Here is a 19414-nt window from a genome sequence, read left to right as displayed (position 1 = left end):
TAAGGTGCTCCCCTTCTATCTTCCCAAACTGGGAACTACTCTTTACCGGATCGTATCAAAATATACGCACATTTTAAAGTTAAAACAAAGATTTTAAGTTATTAAAAATTAAATTAAAGTTTTGTTCACATTGCAACAGTTATCCAGCTATAGATCACAGTATAAGATTTAAATATACGAAGCAAATGCTTTGTTTTGATTTTTAAGTATTTGACAAGAATATAGATATACCTTAGTAAGCTGGGCCAGAGAAATAGATGCAGAAGAGTCATCAATCTGTTCACAAAAAATAAAAACACATATTCAAGTTTTAGTCAAAGGACAGCAAGAGTTAACCTCTACTGTAGTCTGAAAATCTGCACTATATCTTCTGGGTGTCACTCAAATGTAAAAATCGGGGAAGGTGTTTTTGCTTGCTGAAATTCAGCTTCAGGCACAGAAGTCATAGTCATTTCTGTGAACTGAATTCATTTAAATTACAGCGGTTTCCTAAATCCCAATAGCTTGGCTAAACTAAAAATTCAGCCAGGAAGGATAACAGTTGTGTTTGACGGTGCTAAAACAATGGGCATGACTCTGCATTTCTGCAGCCTCTGAGGACAAATACCAACTACAGATCCTTACAGTTACTGACATAGTAATACTAAACCAAAAAGGATCCAATTTCTTGCTTTGGCTGTAGTAACAGTAGGACAGCAGAACAAATTTGGAAGTGTAGCATGACAGCTGACATAAGAGCAAGACAATGAAGAAATAGTCAAAGTATAAGCTTTTGTGCAGCCTTTTTTAAAAATCTCTTAACTCATTTTACTTTTGCTGCTTTACTGCTCAACAATAATGGGCAAGCTTTGCAGTGCTTTATTCCTACCACACTAACATCCTGGTTCTGCTTTGAAATACATACAGAAATATGTGTTAAAAAAAAAAACCAAATAAACCCCCCCCACACTTTAGACCAAGACCTGAGTTAGCTTTAAGAATAAAGCTAATGGCGTCTCCAACACCAAAGCACCTGAGGCTGTACTGCTTTTATAGTGAGACAGAGAGAGGACTTGTGAAGAGAGATGCAAGGCTTCCACCCTGCCTATGGCTACTCACAACCCAAATCAGGCACAGTCAGAGCAAACAAGAAGGGAATGGTTTTGCTTAGTCTTTCATTTACTTTCATTACTTCTAACTAACCCTAAGTCTCCCCTCACACTGCAGGAATACCATTTTGTGTAGCAATGATATTGAAATTCACAGCAACATATTAAAGACATTTATGTACCAATATCACTTCAATTATACAGTTTTAGGAACAAACGCCCAAGTATTTAAGGAGAGGAAAAGGAATCATGTAGCTGCACACATGGAACTGTCCTCAAAACGTATGGGATATGTTGTCTTTGGTATTTGTTTGAACCCTAAGTCAAGAGTAAGAAACAGTACCAAGTTTATCAAGAATGGTTTCTCGGTGGATTTTGATAACATTTTCAAAAGCCATTAGGCAAAAAAAGTATTCAAAAACCAAAGCTAAGTGATACGTTATGAAAATGGCAAAAAATACACTCCAAACAATTTTCATTGCAAGAAACAAAAACCACACCACAACCTATACAAACATACATATTACTAGCTACAGACAGACGGATGCAGAAGATGGAACCAAGTTCAGTTGTCAAAACCTTGAACCTACATGATCTAAACACAATCATACATTATCTGTACAACACAAAGTCATCCTGCTCCGGCAGGGAGATTGGACTAAATGATCTTTCGAGGTCCCTTCCAATCCCTAACATTCTGTGATTCTGTGATCCAGGAAATATTTTGGCCTATTCAATAGGAAATACAATGCATTACTAGGCACAAATACAAATATTCACTTTAGAAGTGTGCAATGATGGCATTACTCAGTTTTTACTATGCTGAAGTACATTGTATTTACAACATATAGCATGCTTTGCTGGAAAATAAGTTAATGTTTGGAAAATTACTACAAGGCTACATTGTTTAGAATGAAGTGCAGTGTGTAGAAAAAAGTGTGAGATTGTGCTTGTACCTACCACTTTTGATGTTCCACTCGCTGTCTCAGTTCGACTTCTAGAAGAAGAAATAAAGGTGATCAGATCTTAAAATAAAGCACTTGTACGCAGCATAAAGCAGTGAAAACTGATTCTAAAACGTGAACATCAAAACATTATCCCAATAGTCTAGTGAACGTGGAGATTTATTCGTACACATAGTTTTCTCTTGGTACATTCAGCACAACTAAAGAAACCTCCAAAAATCCCATTTCTACTTTGTCACAAATTACTCTCAGACTTACAGATACAGAAGACAACAGTGCAAGAGGAAGTCCTCAGATATTTTGTCTCTGCTATGTAAGTATCATAAACATGAAGTCTGTACTACAGCTCTGTGTTCTTAAATAATCGACCATCAAAATATGAAGGCAACTGTAGCCAATCTGTATCCCCCCGGTATTACAAACAGGTACCAGATACAGTACTGTAGGTTCTAAGAAAGAACAGTGATAGCCGAGACACTTCCAAGTGCAAGTTTACTTAAGTCAAAAAGAATCAGTCATCTGACAAAGAAATAACAAAAATGTCAGCAGCATAGCCTTTAGAACAGTGTTTCTTTGTGGAAGCCCAAGCACTCTGTGCAGATATCTACCATACTTAGCCATGAAAGTGCCAAAAGACGGAATGGGTTACATATGCTCTATTGACTAAAAATAGTAGTAGAAATGTCCACTGAAAGCAGTTCCTAGGATTTTGTGTGATTTAGGAGCCCTGTGACAAAAGAAAAGGTCTTAAATGCCAGAAGTTGCTTTAAGATAACCTTGAAAATGCTACAATATATTAGGAAATATAGAGCCACGAAGATGATTAAGGGAGTGGAACATCTCCCTTCTGAGGAGAGGCTGAGGGAGCTGGGTCTCTTTAGCTTGGAGAACAGGAGACTGAGGGGTGACCTCATTAATGTTTATAAATATGTAAAGGGCAAGTGTCATGAGGATGGAGCCAGGCTCTTCTCAGTGACATCCCTTGACAGGACAAGGGGCAATGGGTGCAAGCTGGAACACAGGAGGTTCCAGATAAATATGAGGAAAAACTTCTTTACGGTGAGGGTGACCGAACACTGGAACAGGCTGCCCAGAGAGGTTGTGGAGTCTCCTTCTCTGGAGACATTCAAAACCCGCCTGGACGCGTTCCTGTGTGATATGGTCTAGGCAATCCTGCTCCGGCAGGGGGATTGGACTAGATGATCTTTCGAGGTCCCTTCCAATCCCTAACATTCTGTGATTCTGTGATTCTGTGATTCTGTGAAATATTTATTACATTTGACAACTTGCTGAGATACCACATACTCATGGATCTGGGTCTGCATGCTACTGATCATGGATCAGACATGCCACCATGGATATAATTAACAAACAATTCATCCATCATCCAAAGCGTCCCATGAGCAGAGGCAATTCAAAGGCTGCTGTGGAATTTATGTACAAATCGAAAGGCTCCTGCTTCCTGCCACTGCTAGAACACCCCCAGGCTCGCAATGACAGCCACGTACCTCCTGAAGTTGAGGAAGTACAGGGAAATAATTTAGATTGCCACACAATGGTTTCTTCACCCATTTACCTTGAAGAACATACTACAAAGCGAGCAACTTATTTTTAAAGGCCTTTCCACCACTACAGCATACATTATTCATTCCCAAACATTAACCCCTCTCCCAGTTGTTTCTGCAATGTTTCCAGCTGAAGGAACAGAAAGCTCATCTGCTGCTTAATTTTCAATGTTAGAACAGCAGTGCCATTCTTTCCTTATCCCCACAGACAGGTATCTATTTGATCTTTGATGCGGGCAGCATCTCTCCTCTTGTTTTAGGGCAGCATTACCATACCAGGACAGGGTGCCATCCAACCAGAAACATAAGGTGCAATGACAAGACAGCACTCAGCACACATATTTACATTAACCCCCCAAAACAAGGCCATGTTTATAAGGACAGTCCTGTGGCATCCAGAATTACTAGGTAGTGCCTGAAAGCACTGCACCTACTGCAGTAATATGCCCCAAGTTTACATGCAGAGCCACGTAAATTCAGGCTTTTTTGCTTGCAAATGCTTCATGGGAACCAGGATGCTGCTGTACTGTTTGTTAGAGACACACTGTAAGTCATTAGTTGACTTTATTTCTTGACAAGCAACACTAGAAAGACATGGCAAAACCACAAGCTAATAATAGCAACTCATTGTGGTGGAGGGTCTGGGCCCCGCACTTCAAGAAAGATATAGAGGTGTTGGAGCGAGTCCAGAGGAGGGTGACCAAGCTGGGGAAGGGTCTGGAGGGTCTGACCTCCGAGGAACGGCTGAGGGAGCTGGGGGTGTTTAGCCTGGAGAAGAGGAGGCTCAGAGGTGACCTTATTGCAGTCTACAACTACCTGAAGGGAGGTTGTAGTGAAGTGGGAGTTGGCCTCTTCTCCCGGGCAACTAGCGATAGGACAAGAGGACACAGCCTCAGGCTTCGCCAGGGGAGGTTCAGGTTGGACATTAGGAAGATGTTCTTTTCAGAAAGGCTTATTAGACATTGGAATGGGCTTCCCAGTGAGGTGGTGGGATGTGTGTTAAACACATCTCTGGATGTGTTTAAGAAAAGACTGGACATGGCACTTAGTGCCGTGGTCTAGCTGACATGGTGGTTTCAGGGCAATGGTTGGACTCGATGATCCGAGAGGTCTCTTCCAACCTGGTTGATTCTGTGATTCTGTGATTCTGTGCGTCCTGTCTTTAGGAAGACTGGAAAACATGACCATTCAAACAATGCTGATGTAGTTGATACACAGCTGGACTGTATGAATACATAAATGACAGCAATAATCCTCTAGTCAGGATTGCACCTGAATATCTGTAATTTAATCAATGCAGCCGATTCTCTGTCCTCCATAATTCTTAGGAATAAAGAACTAAAACCTGGAGGACGGACACAGCTTGGGGTAAAACCAGAAGGATAACTAGTAACATTTGGTATCGTTCTAAATAGCTTCCTGAGTTTCAAGTTTGGAAAGGAACTATTCCTTCATCACACTCGCACCAAAGGCAATACACCTTAGGAAATTGTTCTTGTTCTCTTCCCTCAAACAGACATTGTCTTTACGAAACTCGTAGGAATCACTTCTGAGTGGAATTTCTTGTTTGCAGGGTTCACCAGCTGGCAGCCCTTGGTCTTTCCTCTACAGTTAGTATGTAAAAAACCCAGATTTGGGACGTAACAATACCTGCCATGTCCCACGCCCTCCTCCCCCAAATGCAAGAGAGAGTCAAACACTGAGAGCCGGAGTCTTCTGAGATGGGAACAAATTGTGAGTTTATGCTGCAATGCGTAGCTGTCTTTACTATAAAAGCAATAAAAGCAAACACCTATAATAAGGAATCTCTCCATGTAGAGGAAACAGGATCTACAACTTGGGTCTCAGAACAATCAAACCCAAGAACAAACACAGTAGAATCATCTTAAAAGTTACCATTGTTGGGAGTTTGAAGCCCATGCCCCAGCAGGCTTTAAAATGTAAGTCTACTTTGGGACAGATACATTAAAATCTACCCCATGACAACAAAAATGAACAGCAGCTTTAACAAGAAAGATACAATCTGAATGCAGCTGTAAACAGGTATCCATAAAAAAGTTAACACACTGCAACCCCTCACAATGAATACAATGCTTTATGGATACTTACCCAGCATATGTTTTGCTGGTAGCTTTAACTCCTCCAGGAGGGATTCTTCTAACAATAACCGATAAGTTCTTAGGAATCAGGGCATTATCATCTGTGTATTCTGAAAACAGAAATACAGAAAAAAGCATCAGTCAATTCGTAAGAATGTATATTAATATGGAATTACATTGCACTTCAGAGAATCCCTTTACAGATATACAAGCCAAATTTTATATGTAACATTGCACTTTTATCGTCTCAACACACTAACAGTACGTTTCAAGAAATCTTCAGGTTTGAGAATCAAACACGAGCAGCATAATCTTTTTCATTTTTTTAAACTAGTTGGAATGCCAACAGCAAATCGGTCTCCAAGGTCACTAAAGGAGAGTCTGCTAATGCATGAGGTTCTTTCCTGATCTACCCTAAGTTGCTTTTGCTTCTGTTAGGCTACAAAACCAATAGATCTTTGGAGAAAAACAAACGACACTTGGTGGGGTAATATATTTAGGAGCATAAATTTGTCTTCTAAAACTTTGCTTTCTGTTCCTGACCTGCTGAAACAGAATCCATGTGTTTGGCCTATTTCAAACCATTTTTTCTTCTGGTGACAATAAGTGGGCTCCGCCACAGTTTATCACTGTCCAACATTCTCGTTTTAAGGCTCTGTTTTACCCAGACCCAGCTATTACAGGAGTGATGTCAGCCAGTTGGCCAATCAACCTGCTAGCCTCTGGGAAGCTGAAAGTGCATTAGCAACTGAAGGCAAAACTTAGAGACCCTTCTGGGGCAAAGCCCTTCAAGCAAATGAAACATTTTTCAAAATCTCTTGACAATTTAATTCAATACTATGAGAAAACTTCAAGACTTCTGAAATGTATCTCTACCTATGTATGTCATGCAATCCAATGGCATCCCTAAGACCCCTAACACTGTGCTGTTAAGACTCTCCACATTCTCCTGAAAACAGTTTAAATATCTGTAGATAAACAGCGAGCTTTAGGTCCAACAACTTTAAAGGCTAGGGCTGAAGTTACAGTTACCGCAGCGAACATATTATTCTGTTTAAGTTTTAAGACATGAAACAGGAGGAGGAAAAACCCCCTAGTACACATTTTAAAGAAAAGCCTGCTATAAGTGTTACAGAACCACAGGGAAAAAAAGAGAAATGTAATGTTGGAGGAATGAAAACACTTTACAATTCTTTTTAGTTCTGAAAAGTCACAGCCCAAAGTTTTTAATCACATTCAAACTCATCAAGGTGACAGACTACCAAACTGAAACACAGCTCTGAAGGTCGCGGTCAGAACAGCAGCTCCAACAGAACAGCTCTGTGAGGCCCCAACACAACTCACAGCTACCGACCGTGGCCCAGTCGCATTATCGCTTCCCACCCCGCTTAACCCCCGGCACCACTTGCCCTCCCAGTCGCCCCACACACTGTCGGGATGGGCCCCAGGCTGACTCGCGCTACGTGGGGACGAGCCACCAAGAGCAGAGCGCAACTCCCACAGGCTGCGGCCGCTGCAGGGCGTCTGCGATGCCGCCAACCGGGAGGTCCCCAAGGCCCCGCGCCCACCGCCCCCCACGCACCTTCTTTGGTCTGGGCGTTGGTGATCTGCAGGTCGCAGTTGGCCGCCTTCAGCTTCTCACGGGCCATGATCTGGCGCTTGAGGTCGCCCAGGCAGATGTGGGGGCCGTTAAAGGTGACTGTACCATAGTTCAGCTTGGAGAAGAACTTGTACTGGACGCACGACATGGTCGAGGCAGGCAGTACCTGCTCAGCGACGGCGTCTACTGCAGCAGATGGAGTCGCGGCCTCTGTGCCCGGTCAGGGCCCGCGGCAGCTCGGGGAAGGGTCCACTGAGGGGGCTGGGGCAAGCCTGGGCAGGCGGACGATGGGGAGAGGTCCCTGCGGCCCTGGCTCGGCCCCTGCTCCCTCTCACACGCACAACTCCCAGGCCCAACAGCTTGATATGGCGACTCGGGCGTCCCTGCCTCAGTGTTCCACCGAGGGGTTTCCTGGCTGCCAACCGCACTGGGCGTCACTGCGCACCACAATGGCACACCAAACCCACCCTCTGCACCCCACGTGGCCCAGCGCATTATGACAAAAGCCCCGCGTCATGCAGGCGCGGCCTTTGCTGTGGTGTGACAACACAAACCCCTGCGGGTGCTGGCGGAATGATCGCTGTGGGGATGGAGGCTGCTTGCCCCCAACAAACCCCACATGGACTGACCGCCATGGCAGGTACGGCAGCAGGCTCCTGCTCCTCCTGGGGCTCCAGCCCTCCAGGTAACCCCCAGCCAGCTCTGCCTGCCACTATCTCACCCCATCACCCCTCTTCACTTCCCGCAACAGACAGGTTCCCTCTCTGGCTGCCGAAGGCATTGGAGGTGCCTGGTGTGACCTTCACTGATCTGGCCATGCCGCCACCAGTCACTGCCTGTGTGCTGCCCTCTGTCCCGGGGCTGGCAGTGTTCTCTGTGCCTGCCCAGCTCCACTCCATCACCTACCAGCCGGCACAGGCCAGCGTTTTGCATGGGGTGCCAGGGCCCCTGGGGGATGCCGACCCTTTCTTGGGGGTGGCAACGTCCCCCTTGCTGGATCCCAAGGGGAAGCAGGGCAGGGTGGCAGCAGTCCTCCCCACCTGGCTGCCGGTGAGACCCATGGAGACTTCTGTGGAGAGTCCCATGGAGAGTCCCTTGAAGGGTTGTCCAGAGGGTATCCTGAAGGGTCCTCCTAAAAGTCCCTTCGAGAGTCCCTTGAAGGGTCACCCAGAGCGTCCTCCAGAGAGTCCCCTGAAGGGTCCTCTGGAGAGTTCTCTGCTGAGTCCCGCAGCTGCCTCCCAGCACCATCTACCCACATGTCCCAACCGGTGGCAGAGGCCTGGTGGAGGCAGCCCCAGGTGGTTTTGAGCCACTTGCCCCTGCCATGGGGCATTCTCTCCTGCCAGGTGCTATCCAGATTGGGCAAGGCAGGCAGCAAGCAGGCCAAGCACCCTGCGCCAGCCAGCACCCCCAGTACACAAGAGACCTTTCTGTGGGACAACGTGCTACCCAAGAGGAGGAAGAAGATGGTGGTGTGCTGGGTGGTAAAACACTCAAGAACCCTGTGGGAGGGGAAGCCGGACAGACACGGTGCAGTGGCGGGCAGCAGCAGGCAGCAAGCAGGCAGCATCAAGCGGAGGGCATCTGACAGCAACAACATTGCCACCAAGCGTGCCAGAACCCTACCCTGAGAGATCCTGGGGGACAAAGTGCCCCACGCCCTGCCAGCCACTGTTGATGGATTGATAGAGAAGGTGTGGAGCATGGATCTCCATGACATGCTACCTGCACCTGCCCACTCCAGCCTCAGCCCTCTCCCATATCTCTATTTCTTTCTTAATTCAGTAGTTTGCTGTTCGTTTCACAGCGCCTCTGCCTGTGGTCATTTGTGCGATGGGAGGCAGGGGGGTTAACGCAACCCCTGCCACATGCATAGCTCTGACCCTCCACCTATTCACCACAGTATTTGAGGAACCCCTGATGATTCCAGATGGAGACATTTAAACAGAGCCTTAATTCCCGGACTCAGGTTACACGAACTAAAATGAGCTCTTAAAAATCTATCCACTACCATGGAAGCCACAGACAATCGCACAGTAGATGCCACTTTAGCCTTGCAACAGGAAAATTCTTCTTTAACTTCGATAGTACGACAAAGCAGTCTAGTACTTGATACGCTTACCCTGCAACAAGGAGGCATCTGAGCCTTGATTCGTATCACCTGTTGCACCGATGTCAACAAATCTCGACAAATCAAACACGACATCCATGCCATTTACAAACATTACATCAAACTGCAATATCTCCTGGTGGATTTTCACTTTCTGACCTATTTATTTGGATACCATACTTAAATTTACAAAACATATTAATGAAAATTCTTGGTATTGCAATATTCTTTATCCCAGTAATAAGTTTGGTTTCGATTGTGATTAGACTTTGCCTTGCAATATATCATAGAGCCAAAGGATGGAACACACTGATAGTGATTAATCTCACATTTGACCCTCAACTGGGAAAGTCCTCCTCCTCTTCCTCCATCTCTCTGTTCACTCCCAGACATTTCTCACGTGATGTCTGAAATGCAGGGCCACCTGAAGGTCCTGGCAGGGATTTCCAGGGTCTTTGTGTTCATTTTTTTGATATCTTAGGGCTACAACGTGCTACGGTTATGGGATGCTAGGGTTACAGTTTGCTAGGTTTATGGGCTGTCAGGGTGTTTGTATGCCAGAGTTTAAGCGAGTTAGGATTAAAGCATGTTATTGTTCTGGACAGAATCTGGATTTGTTGTCCCTGGGTTCCTGGGTTAGGTTATTTTTACCTTATCTTGTGTTCTGGGTGGTCTTTTTTTTGTGGAGAGTCCTTTTTTTAGTCTCTGCCTTTTTAGGGTTTGGATAGGGACCTTTGGTTTGTGTACGATGTCTCTTCTGGTTGATTTTTTGCTCTTCTGGTGGATTGTGTTGCGTTTTCTGACATGAAACCATCATTTGTTGTCTAATATGTCTACAGCAGGTCAGGCAGTGTCACTTCTGGTGCGGTCCGACTCATTTCTGGTGAGTTGGTAGGTAGGTAGGTATGGAGCACTTGCAGTTCATGGAGAATGACTGCCAGGTGACTAATGAGCACTTGTGGGAAAGGGTGACAGGTCTTCCAGCCTATAGGTAATTACTGTCAGAGGACTAAGCGTACTTCTGAATTTATGTGGACTTCCAAATTGGTGATTGTTTCTCCCGCCTTGAGGAAGAGACATGGAAGACACCAGCCACATGGAAGAACAAGGGTTTCCCAAAGGGTTTTTTGTCTTGTGCTGTTGAGTGCAAAGAGGCTGCTATTGTTAAGTTTAGTGACATTTCCTACAGTCCTGGACTGAGTATTGTGTGACTTGAAACATTGCTGAAAAAATGGTGGAGGTTTGTCTGCGTGTTCTGGACGCTTCGGGTTTGAATGACTGCTCGTGGTGGTGACTTCATGCAGTCCTTAGCTGCTATCTGAAGGCAAAACGCGTGCTTAGGTCAGGGCTCATCCTCCATGATAGTGGATGTGAATCTGTATTTCAACTAGATTTCTTGATCATTTTGGATTTGAGGGGGAGATTTCTTGTCAGATCTGATTCAATCATCCTTAGTTTTGCCTCTTCACGTGGCTGGAGAAGGACTTGGAGGAGGAGCAGAAGAAGGGTCGGTGCTGCCGTTTCCATGTTGGTCGCTTCTCCTGGAGTTATCAGGGTTATCTTCCACCCGCAGTTTCTTTTCAGGAATCTCTTTAAGCCACTTGCCTGTTTTGTGAGGGGTAGTGGACTTAACGGGAGACCTTTTGTTCCTCATTAGTGCCTCAGGAATTTACCTGTCATTTTTTGTTTGGTTGTTTTTTATTTGCTGTGCTTGATTTAAAAAGCTTATTTAGCTCTTTGGATTTCTGTCATTCAAGGAAGTCTCTAGGATTTCTACCCAGGAGTGAGATGTCCAGAAAGGACTGTCCTTGTACACTGCTGTCAGCCTTCAGTCTAGAGAAATGTCTGTTAGCGGTGTATGTTTAACAGTCATGTAACTCAAAGGCATCTGAAGTGGGGACCCTTTAGGGTAGAGAAGAGAATGTGAGAAACACTTCAATGATATGCATCTAGTGAGGATGAAGGTTCTTGCTTTAATTTTTTTTTGGTTGCTTTTGCATTCTTTGGCAAAATCTACTTAAAAGTCTGGCTGTCAAAAGAAGAAATCGCTTGTGATTTCTGTGTCTGACTAAAAAACCTAACGTAATCATACAGAGAACTGGTGTGAAGAGTCATCATTATTGCATAGCACATCTGACTTTTTGTGCTTTCCCTGTGCGTAGGGTAGTGGTTTGTGCATGGCAGTGGTCTGTGCTGCTTGGTCCACATCCCTGTTGGGTGCCAGATGCAATGCAAAGGGCTTATCCTCATGAAATTTACTTGTCTAATTTCAGAAGCTGTCTCCGTAGACTGAAAACTGGAACTCTTCCTAATCTCTTTGTGCACTAGTAGAGAAGCAGTGGGGGGTTTTCAGGGCAGTGACTGTGAGAAAGCCTTTAGGAGATCCTGTCCCTTGACTCTCAGATGGGGCAATGAAGAGTTTCAGAATGTCATGGGTGTTTTGGTGTTCACCAAAGCAGTTTTTTTTTTTTTTGTAGCTTACGTATCTTCAGTTTCTTATGTAGGAGAGCTGTGAGGCTGGGAGGAAAGACTGTGGATAGGAGGGAAAGTGCTTAGGTACATATCAAAGGAAGATAAAAGAAAGATCTAAGTAATGGTCAGCATAACTGTTCAGAATATTGGGTGTTTAAATGTTGACCTGAACTTTTACTGAAATGCATTTGCTTGCACTTCTCTTTTAATTCATGCGTGGGTACAGGAAAGAAGGCAGCAGATGTACACACTAGCTAAAACCCCTTTTTATTGCCAGCCATAAAGGTGCCTCTGGGCTGGGAGCCCGGAAGGATCCCGCATTGCAGAATCACAGAATGTTAGGGATTGGAAGGGACCTCGAAAGATCATCTAGTCCAATCCCCCCACCAGAGCAGGATTACTTAGATCATATCACACAGGAACGTATCCAGGCGGGTTTTGAATGTCTCCAGAGAAGGAGACTCCACAACCTCTCTGGGCAGCCTGTTCCAGTGTTCGGTTACCCTCACTGTAAAGAAGTTTTTCCTCCTATTTATCTGGAACCTCCTGTGTTCCAGCTTGCACCCATTGCGCCTTGTCCAGTCAATGGATGTCACTGAGAAGAGCCTGGCTCCATCCTTATGACACTTGCCCTTTACATGTTTATAAACATTAATGAGGTCCCCCCTCAGTCTCCTCTTCTCCAAGCTAAAGAGACTCAGCTCCCTCAGCCTCTCCTCATAAGGGAGATGTTCCACTCCCTTAATCATCTTCGTGGCTCTGCACCACAATTCTTGGTTTCTAATATGCATTTTAAAGCTACTCACATAGAATCACAGATCTGTAGAATCTTTTTGGTTGGAAATAGCCTTTAAGATCATCAAGTCCAACCGTTAACCTCGCCCTGCCAAGTCCACCACTAAACCATGTCCCTATAATACGAGACTGTAAACACACATATGTAATTACAAAGCAAAACAAGAGAGTGAATACAACAACCCAAATCCTTTTAGTTCTCAGTCCTCTATGTAAATCTGGGAGCCAAGAGGTTAACCACCCAAACAGATTCGGGGGAGATCCCTGCTCATTTTTAAATAATATTATTTAAATAGTAATATTTTTAAATGAGTCTTTATCTTGTTTCTGTCTATCAGTTTCATTTTTCTGGTCTTGGTTTACATAAAAATCCCATCAGCTGTTATTCAATCATGCACATACTCTGTCCTGTACTTCTAAAAGGTGGTCTAGGTCTGATCAATTCTATTTTACCTTTTGTGATAATAATTTGATTTATTCCTGTGGGACTGTAATACTCTCTGTGCTTTCATTAATGGCTTTTTCTAATTCTCTTGACACATTTGCAACAGCTCCTCCTAGTTTTGCAATCCCTAACCGTGGGATAAAAGCTGTTATAGGCAGGAGGAACTTAGTGCCACGTTCTTTCAGAGGACTGTAACACTTTTTCTCATAGATATCAGCAGCTAAGAGCTACAGAAGCAGAAGACATACTGGTTCTAACCTGCACTTAGAAGACACTTTTCAGCTCAGATTGGGGGTAAATCCTCAAATGCCCTTTCTCCACCTCTCCAGTATTGCCCTGGTAGTTGTGTCAATGGGTAGTCGAATCTTCAAATAAATGTGAATCATGTAAATGATTTCCTGTAAAAGGGCTAGCATGTGCCGGATTTGGTGTTCTGGTAAAGCAGTAAGGTTCAGAGCCAGAGGAGACGACTCAGAGCTATCAGGATCCTATAGGCCCGTAGTGGCAACCAACATTGGATCATTATCTTTATTTTGAATATGGCTTCCTGCAGAATACCAGGTTAATCTGTCTGCGAATACCCACATTGTCTCAGAGTCTGCACGGCCTGATAAACTCCATCTAGGAAAAAATATACAGTGTGATGGTGTTCTACAATAGGATTGATGTAAGGGCTTCTGGAGAATCTCCCTTTCACGTTCAGTGGATGTGGTATATAGTGAGTGTTTGGAAGAATCTGTGGAAGAATACCAATTGCCTTTAAGCCTAGGAACAGATCTATGGAACATTCCAGGCATAAGACTCTGCTTTTCACCTGTATGGTCCTAAGATCTGAATTGTCCTTTTCCATCCATTCTATTAATTTTAAGGCTCTGTTGGCGTTTCCAGTTCCCAGCCCCTACAGAGTGAGTAAGCTTGTCCATAGGTTTGCTCTCCAAGCACACCCAGGGGTCTCCTTTCAGACTCGTGACAAACCCTTCTTGGCGGTTCCTTTCTGCAGTGAAAATTCATAACGTAGCTACCCGTCCTGGACCCACTGGGAATTCAATGGGAACGATACCCAGGAGAGTTGCTTTGCAGCAGAGGGTGGGCTTTAGTGCATAGCCAACAGTTGGGCTTGTTTGCCTCGGCTGCTGTAGTTTGGTCTGTGGCTATGGCCGAATTACGAATGGATACGTACAATCCGTATTCCACCACAGACTTTAAGCAAGGCTACCATATTAAAACCTAGGCTTCCAAATCAGTGTTAACAGGAAAAATAAACAGATGCAAATAGCAAAACTAGCTATCCCTTGGATATAGAGGACAGCACTGAAATCAAAAGGGTTTCCTGACCCCAGGTCAGGAACCCATAAGGCATTTAAAGGTCTAAACCAAGCAGTCATGGAAGCTCCCTCGTTAGCCCTGCCAGACCACAGCAAGCCTGTTACGTGATATTTACATGAACAGAAAGGAATAGCCAGTTGGCCCAGAAACATCTGCAAGGTGTAGCATATTACTCAGCAGAACTAGACCTCGTAATTCAAGGCATGATTTCATGCGTGAGGGCTGTTGCAGCAGCAGCTGTGATGATTGAGAAAGCAAGAAATACTGTCCTGGGGAACTTCCTAATGCTGATGGTTCATTCCTTACTTTTTAGCCCTCCTCTCCAGAGCTCAAGCAACTGTGAATGTACCAGAGTTGGGAAGTACATTGGATTATGGCAATAAACACAAAGGGTCCTTGGCTTCTTTGACTGAACTTTCCATAAATACACCAAGACACACTCAAACACCCCGAGATGTCCCCTCCCTTCGCTTCACCCCATGCAGCTCTATAGGCTGGAGGAAGAGTGGTTAGAAAGCGGCCCAGTGGAAAGAGACCTGGGGGTGCTTATCGACAGCTGACTAAACATGAGCCAGCAGTGTGCCCAGGTGGCCAAGAAGGTCAATGGCATCCTGGCCTCTATTAGGAATAGTGTAGCCAGACGGTTGTCACGGTTGAAAGCTGGGCCAGGTATTAACCAGGTGGCAGATGCTCTCTGTTAACCCTTCCCCCCCCAAGGGAAAGGGAAAGGGAAAAGGGAGAGAGACTTATGGGTTGGAAAGTTAAAACAGTTTTAATAAACTATAATAATGAAAAAGAATATAATAACAATAATAATAGAAATAATCAAATATATACAAATATGTACAAAACCAAGATCAAGAGCTTGGAAATCCTCCTCAGGCAGAGTTGCTCCCCCCAGTACAGGCAGAGAGGAAAAGGCAGTAGCTCCCCCCAGCACGGGCAGAGGGCAAAATGCAATAGCTCTCCCTGCCATCACACCTGCAGGCTTTTAACTGGAAAATTGGCAAAGCTGGTACCAATCAGTGGGAGACAGGAGGGCCCCTCCCTCCTGGGCCCCACCTCCAGGAGGCAGTGGGTTAGTGATAAATAGGAAAGTGAGAATGACGTGTATGGGATGGAATACCTTCCTGGTCAATCTTGGGTCACCTGCCCTGTCTGCTCCTCCCTGCAGGTGCGAGCCCCCTTCGGCTCTTCACTCGTAAGCAGTGAGGAATTTAGCAGTGACCTTGGTTTCTTTAAGACTAATTGGCCTGGTTTGGGCCAAACCAGGACACGGTCTAGGGAAGTGATTGTCCCTCTGTACTCGGCACTGGTGAGGCCGCATCTTGAGTACTGTGTTCAGTTCTGGCCCTCGCACTTCAAGAAAGATGTTGAGTTGTTGGAGCGAGTCCAGAGGAGGGCTACCAAGCTGGTGAAGGGTCTGGAGGGTCTGTCCTACAAGGAACGGCTGAGGGAGCTGGGGTTGTTTACCCTGGAGAAGAGGAGGCTCCGAGGTGACCTTATTGCAGTCTACAACTACCTGAAGGGAGGTTGTAGTGAAGTGGGAGTTGGCCTCTTCTCCCGGGCAACTAGCGATAGGACAAGAGGACACAGCCTCAAGGTTCGCCAGGGGAGGTTCAGGTTGGACATTAGGAAGAATTTCTTTACAGAAAGGGTTATTAGACATTGGAATGGACTGTCCAGGGAGGTGGTGGAGTCACCATCTCTGGATGTCTTTAAGAAAAGACTGGACATGGCACTTAGTGCCATGGTCTAGTTGACAGTGTGGTGTCAGGGCAACGGTTGGACTCGATGATCCCTGAGGTCTCCTCCAACCTGGTTGATTCTGTGATTCTGTGATTCTGTGATTCTGCTGGCCCTGCGGTGCGGGCAGCTAAGTGCCACACGGCAAAGCCCTCTACATGTCCCCAGGCTGCCTTGCCCTGGGTGGCTGTGGACAGGAGGGGACACGGTGTGGTGACAGCCTGGGGGGTGACAGGAGGGACACCAGGCGGTGACAGACACGGGTGTGACAGAATAGATACTGGGCTGTGAGAGACCTGGGGGGTGACAGGATGTTGGCAGTGGCAGGCCCAGGGGGTGACAGGACTCCGGGCTGGGCCATGGAAGGTGCGGGGGGTGCGCTGTGCCGTTGCCATGCGCAGTCGCGTGCTGGCGGCGGCCCCTGCGATTGGTGGCCGGTAGAACCGCCCAACGGAACGCTGAGGCAGGGGCGCCATATTGGCCACAGCGACCGGTCGGGCTGGGAGCTGCGTGTGAGAGAGGGAGCAGAGGCTGAGAGAGGGAGCAGAGGCCGATTGGGGGCCTCTCCCCATTGTCCGCACACTTGCCCAGGCTGCAAGGAGGAGCCAGGTGGGCGCCGCCGCTGCAGCCCAGCTTGATTGCTGAGGGCCGTGGGCCAGAGCTGTTGCAGGGGCGGGGGCCGGGTGGCCCTCAGTGTGGAGGCCGTGACGCCATCTGCCGTGGTAGACACTGTCACTGAGCAGGCACTGCCTGGCCCGGACCATGTCATGCGTCCAGTACAAGTTCTTCTCCAAGCTGAACTATGGTACAGTCACCTTCAACGGCCTCCACATCTGCCTGGGTGACCTCAAGCGCCAGATCATGGCCCGTGAGAAGCTGAAGGCGGCCAACTGCGACCTGCAGATCACCAACGCCCAGACCAAAGAAGGTGCGTGGGGGTGGTGGGCGCGGGGCCTTGGGGACCGCCCGGCTGGCAGCATCGCAGACGCCCTGCAGCAGCTGCAGCCTGCGGGAGCTGCGCTCTGCTCTTGGTGGCTCGTCCCCACGTAGCGTGAGTCAGCCTGGGACCCATCCCGACGGTGTGTGGGGGGACCGGGAGGGCAAGTGGTGCCGGGGGTTAAGCGGGGTGGGAAGCGATAATGCGACTGGGCCACGGTCGGTAGCTGTGAGTTGTGTTGGGGCCTCACAGAGCTGTTCTGTTGGAGTTGCTGTTCTGACAACTGCCTTCAGACTTGTGTGTTAGACACAGAGCTAGGCGCAGAAGAATATGTGGCTGATGTGAGACCTATAGTGCTTAGAAAAGATCAGGAAAGAACCTTGTGCATTAGCAGACTCTCCTTCAGTGACCTTTGAGAGCATTTTGCTTTTGGCATTCCAACTATTTTAAAAAATGAAAAAGATTTTGCTCCTTGTGTTTGGTTCTCAAACCTGAAGATTTCTTGACATGTACTGTTAGTGTGTCAAGACGATCAAAGCGCGATGTTACATAGAAAATTTTGCTTTTGTATCCGTAAAGGGATTCTCTAATTGATTAATTGAATTGACTAATGTTTTTTTCTGTATTTATGCTGTTTTCAGAATACAGAGACGAGAATGCCCTGATTCTGAAGAACTCATCGATCATTGTGAGAAGAATCCCTCCCGGAGGAGTTAAAGCTACCAGCAAAACATATGCTGGGTAAGTATCCATAAAGCATTATATTCTTTGTTAGGACTTTCAGTGTGCTAACTTTTTGAATGGATATGAGTTTACAGAGGCATTCAGATTGTATCTTTCTCATTAAAGCTGCTCTTCATTTTTGTCATCATGGGGTAGATTTTAGTGTATCTGTCCCAAAGCAGACTTACCTTTTTAGGCCTGCTGGGACATGGGGTTCAAACTGCAACAATGGTAACTCTTGAGATGATTCTATTGGGTTTGTTCTGAGAGCCAAGTTGTAGATCCTGTTTCCTCTCTGTGGAGAGTTTCCTCATTGTATGTGTTTGCTTTTATTGCTTTTATAGTAAAGACAGCTACGAATTGTAGCGTAAACTCACAATTTGTTCCCATCTCAGAAGACTCTGGCTCTCAGTGTTTGACTCTCTTGCATTTGGGGGAGGAGGGGGCGGGATATGGCAGGTATTGTGATGTCCCAAATCTGGGTTTTTTACATACTAGCTGTAGAGGAGAGACCAAGGGTTGCCAGCGGGTGAACCCTGCAAACAAGAAGTTTCGTTCATCAGTGATTCCTGTTAGTGTCCTGATGTCTGTTTCAGGCAAGAGAGAAAGAACCGTATCCTAAAGTGGATTGCCTTGAAACTCAGGAAGCAGTTTAGCACATTACCAAATGTTACTAGTTATCTTTTGAGTCTGTTTTAACCCTCAGCTGATATCTGTGCTCCATGTTGTAATTCTGTATTCCTAAGAATTATGGAGGACAGAGAATCGGATGTATTCCTTAAAATTACAGCTATTCAAATGCAGTCCTGACTAGAGGATTATTGCGGTCATTTATGTGTTCGTACAGTCCAGCTGTGTATATCAGCTGCATTAACAGTGTTTGAATGGTCATGGTTTGCAGCCGCCTTAAAGATATGCCTCTCCACCACAATTAGTAGATCTTATTAGTTGTGGTTTTGCCATGTCTTTTGAATATTGGTTCTCTCTACAGAAGGCAGACTGATGAGTTACAGTGTGTCTCTAACAAACAGTACAGCAGCATCCTGGTTCCCATGAAGCATTTGCAAGCAAAAAAGCCTGAATTTACGTGGCTCTGCATGTAAACTTGGGGCATATTACTGCAGTAGGTGCAGTGCTTTCAGGCACTACCTAGTAATTCTGGATGCCACAGGATTGTGCTTATAAACATGGCCTTGTTTTGGGGGGTTAATTAAAATATGTGTGCTGAGTGCTGCCTTGTCATTGCACCTTATGTTTCTGGTTGGATGGCACCCTGTCCTGGTATGGTAATGCTGCCCTAAAACAAGAGGAGAGATGCTGCCCGCATCAAAGATCAAATAGATACCTGTCTGTGGGGATAAGGAAAGAATGGCACTGCTGTTCTAACATTGAAAATTAAGCAGCAGATGAGCTTTCTGTTCCTTCAGCTGGAAACATTGCAGAAACAACTGGGAGAGGGGTTAATGTTTGGGAATGAATAATGTATGCTGTAGTGGTGGAAAGGCCTACAAAGTTACTCGCTTTGTAGTATGTTCTTCAAGGT

At 45.9% G+C, this 19414-nt stretch overlaps 1 protein-coding gene and 1 pseudogene across 1 annotated transcript; one reads left to right on the top strand and one right to left on the bottom strand.

The window, feature by feature from the left end:
* Positions 1–168: 168 nt before the first annotated feature.
* Positions 169–7465, bottom strand: LOC137671516 (E3 ubiquitin-protein ligase RBBP6-like). Its single transcript, XM_068415110.1, has 4 exons — positions 7300–7465; positions 5728–5827; positions 2049–2085; positions 169–276 (listed from the first exon to the last, which is right to left on the bottom strand). The coding sequence occupies exons 1-4, from the start codon at positions 7463–7465 to the stop codon at positions 169–171; spliced, it is 411 nt and encodes a 136-aa protein (XP_068271211.1).
* Positions 7466–16973: 9508 nt separating this feature from the next.
* LOC137671515 (E3 ubiquitin-protein ligase RBBP6-like) overlaps positions 16974–19414 on the top strand; it is a 32145-nt pseudogene continuing 29704 nt past the window's right edge.

Source organism: Nyctibius grandis, chromosome 17, assembly GCF_013368605.1.
Source record: "Nyctibius grandis isolate bNycGra1 chromosome 17, bNycGra1.pri, whole genome shotgun sequence".
Taxonomy (NCBI): domain Eukaryota; kingdom Metazoa; phylum Chordata; class Aves; order Nyctibiiformes; family Nyctibiidae; genus Nyctibius; species Nyctibius grandis.
The sequence above is the reverse complement of the archived record's forward strand: the minus strand, read 5'-3'. Positions and strand labels throughout refer to the sequence as shown.

Excerpts from the sequence above, each read along its gene's own strand:
- LOC137671516 (XM_068415110.1), bottom strand. The coding sequence starts at position 7,465 with ATGTCGTGCGTCCAGTACAAGTTCTTCTCCAAGCTGAACTATGGTACA. Across the intron at positions 5,828-7,299 it reads CAACGCCCAGACCAAAGAAG|AATACACAGATGATAATGCC; the intron begins GTGCGTGGGGGG and ends TTCTGTTTTCAG. Across the intron at positions 2,086-5,727 it reads ACCAGCAAAACATATGCTGG|AAGTCGAACTGAGACAGCGA; the intron begins GTAAGTATCCAT and ends TTCTTCTTCTAG.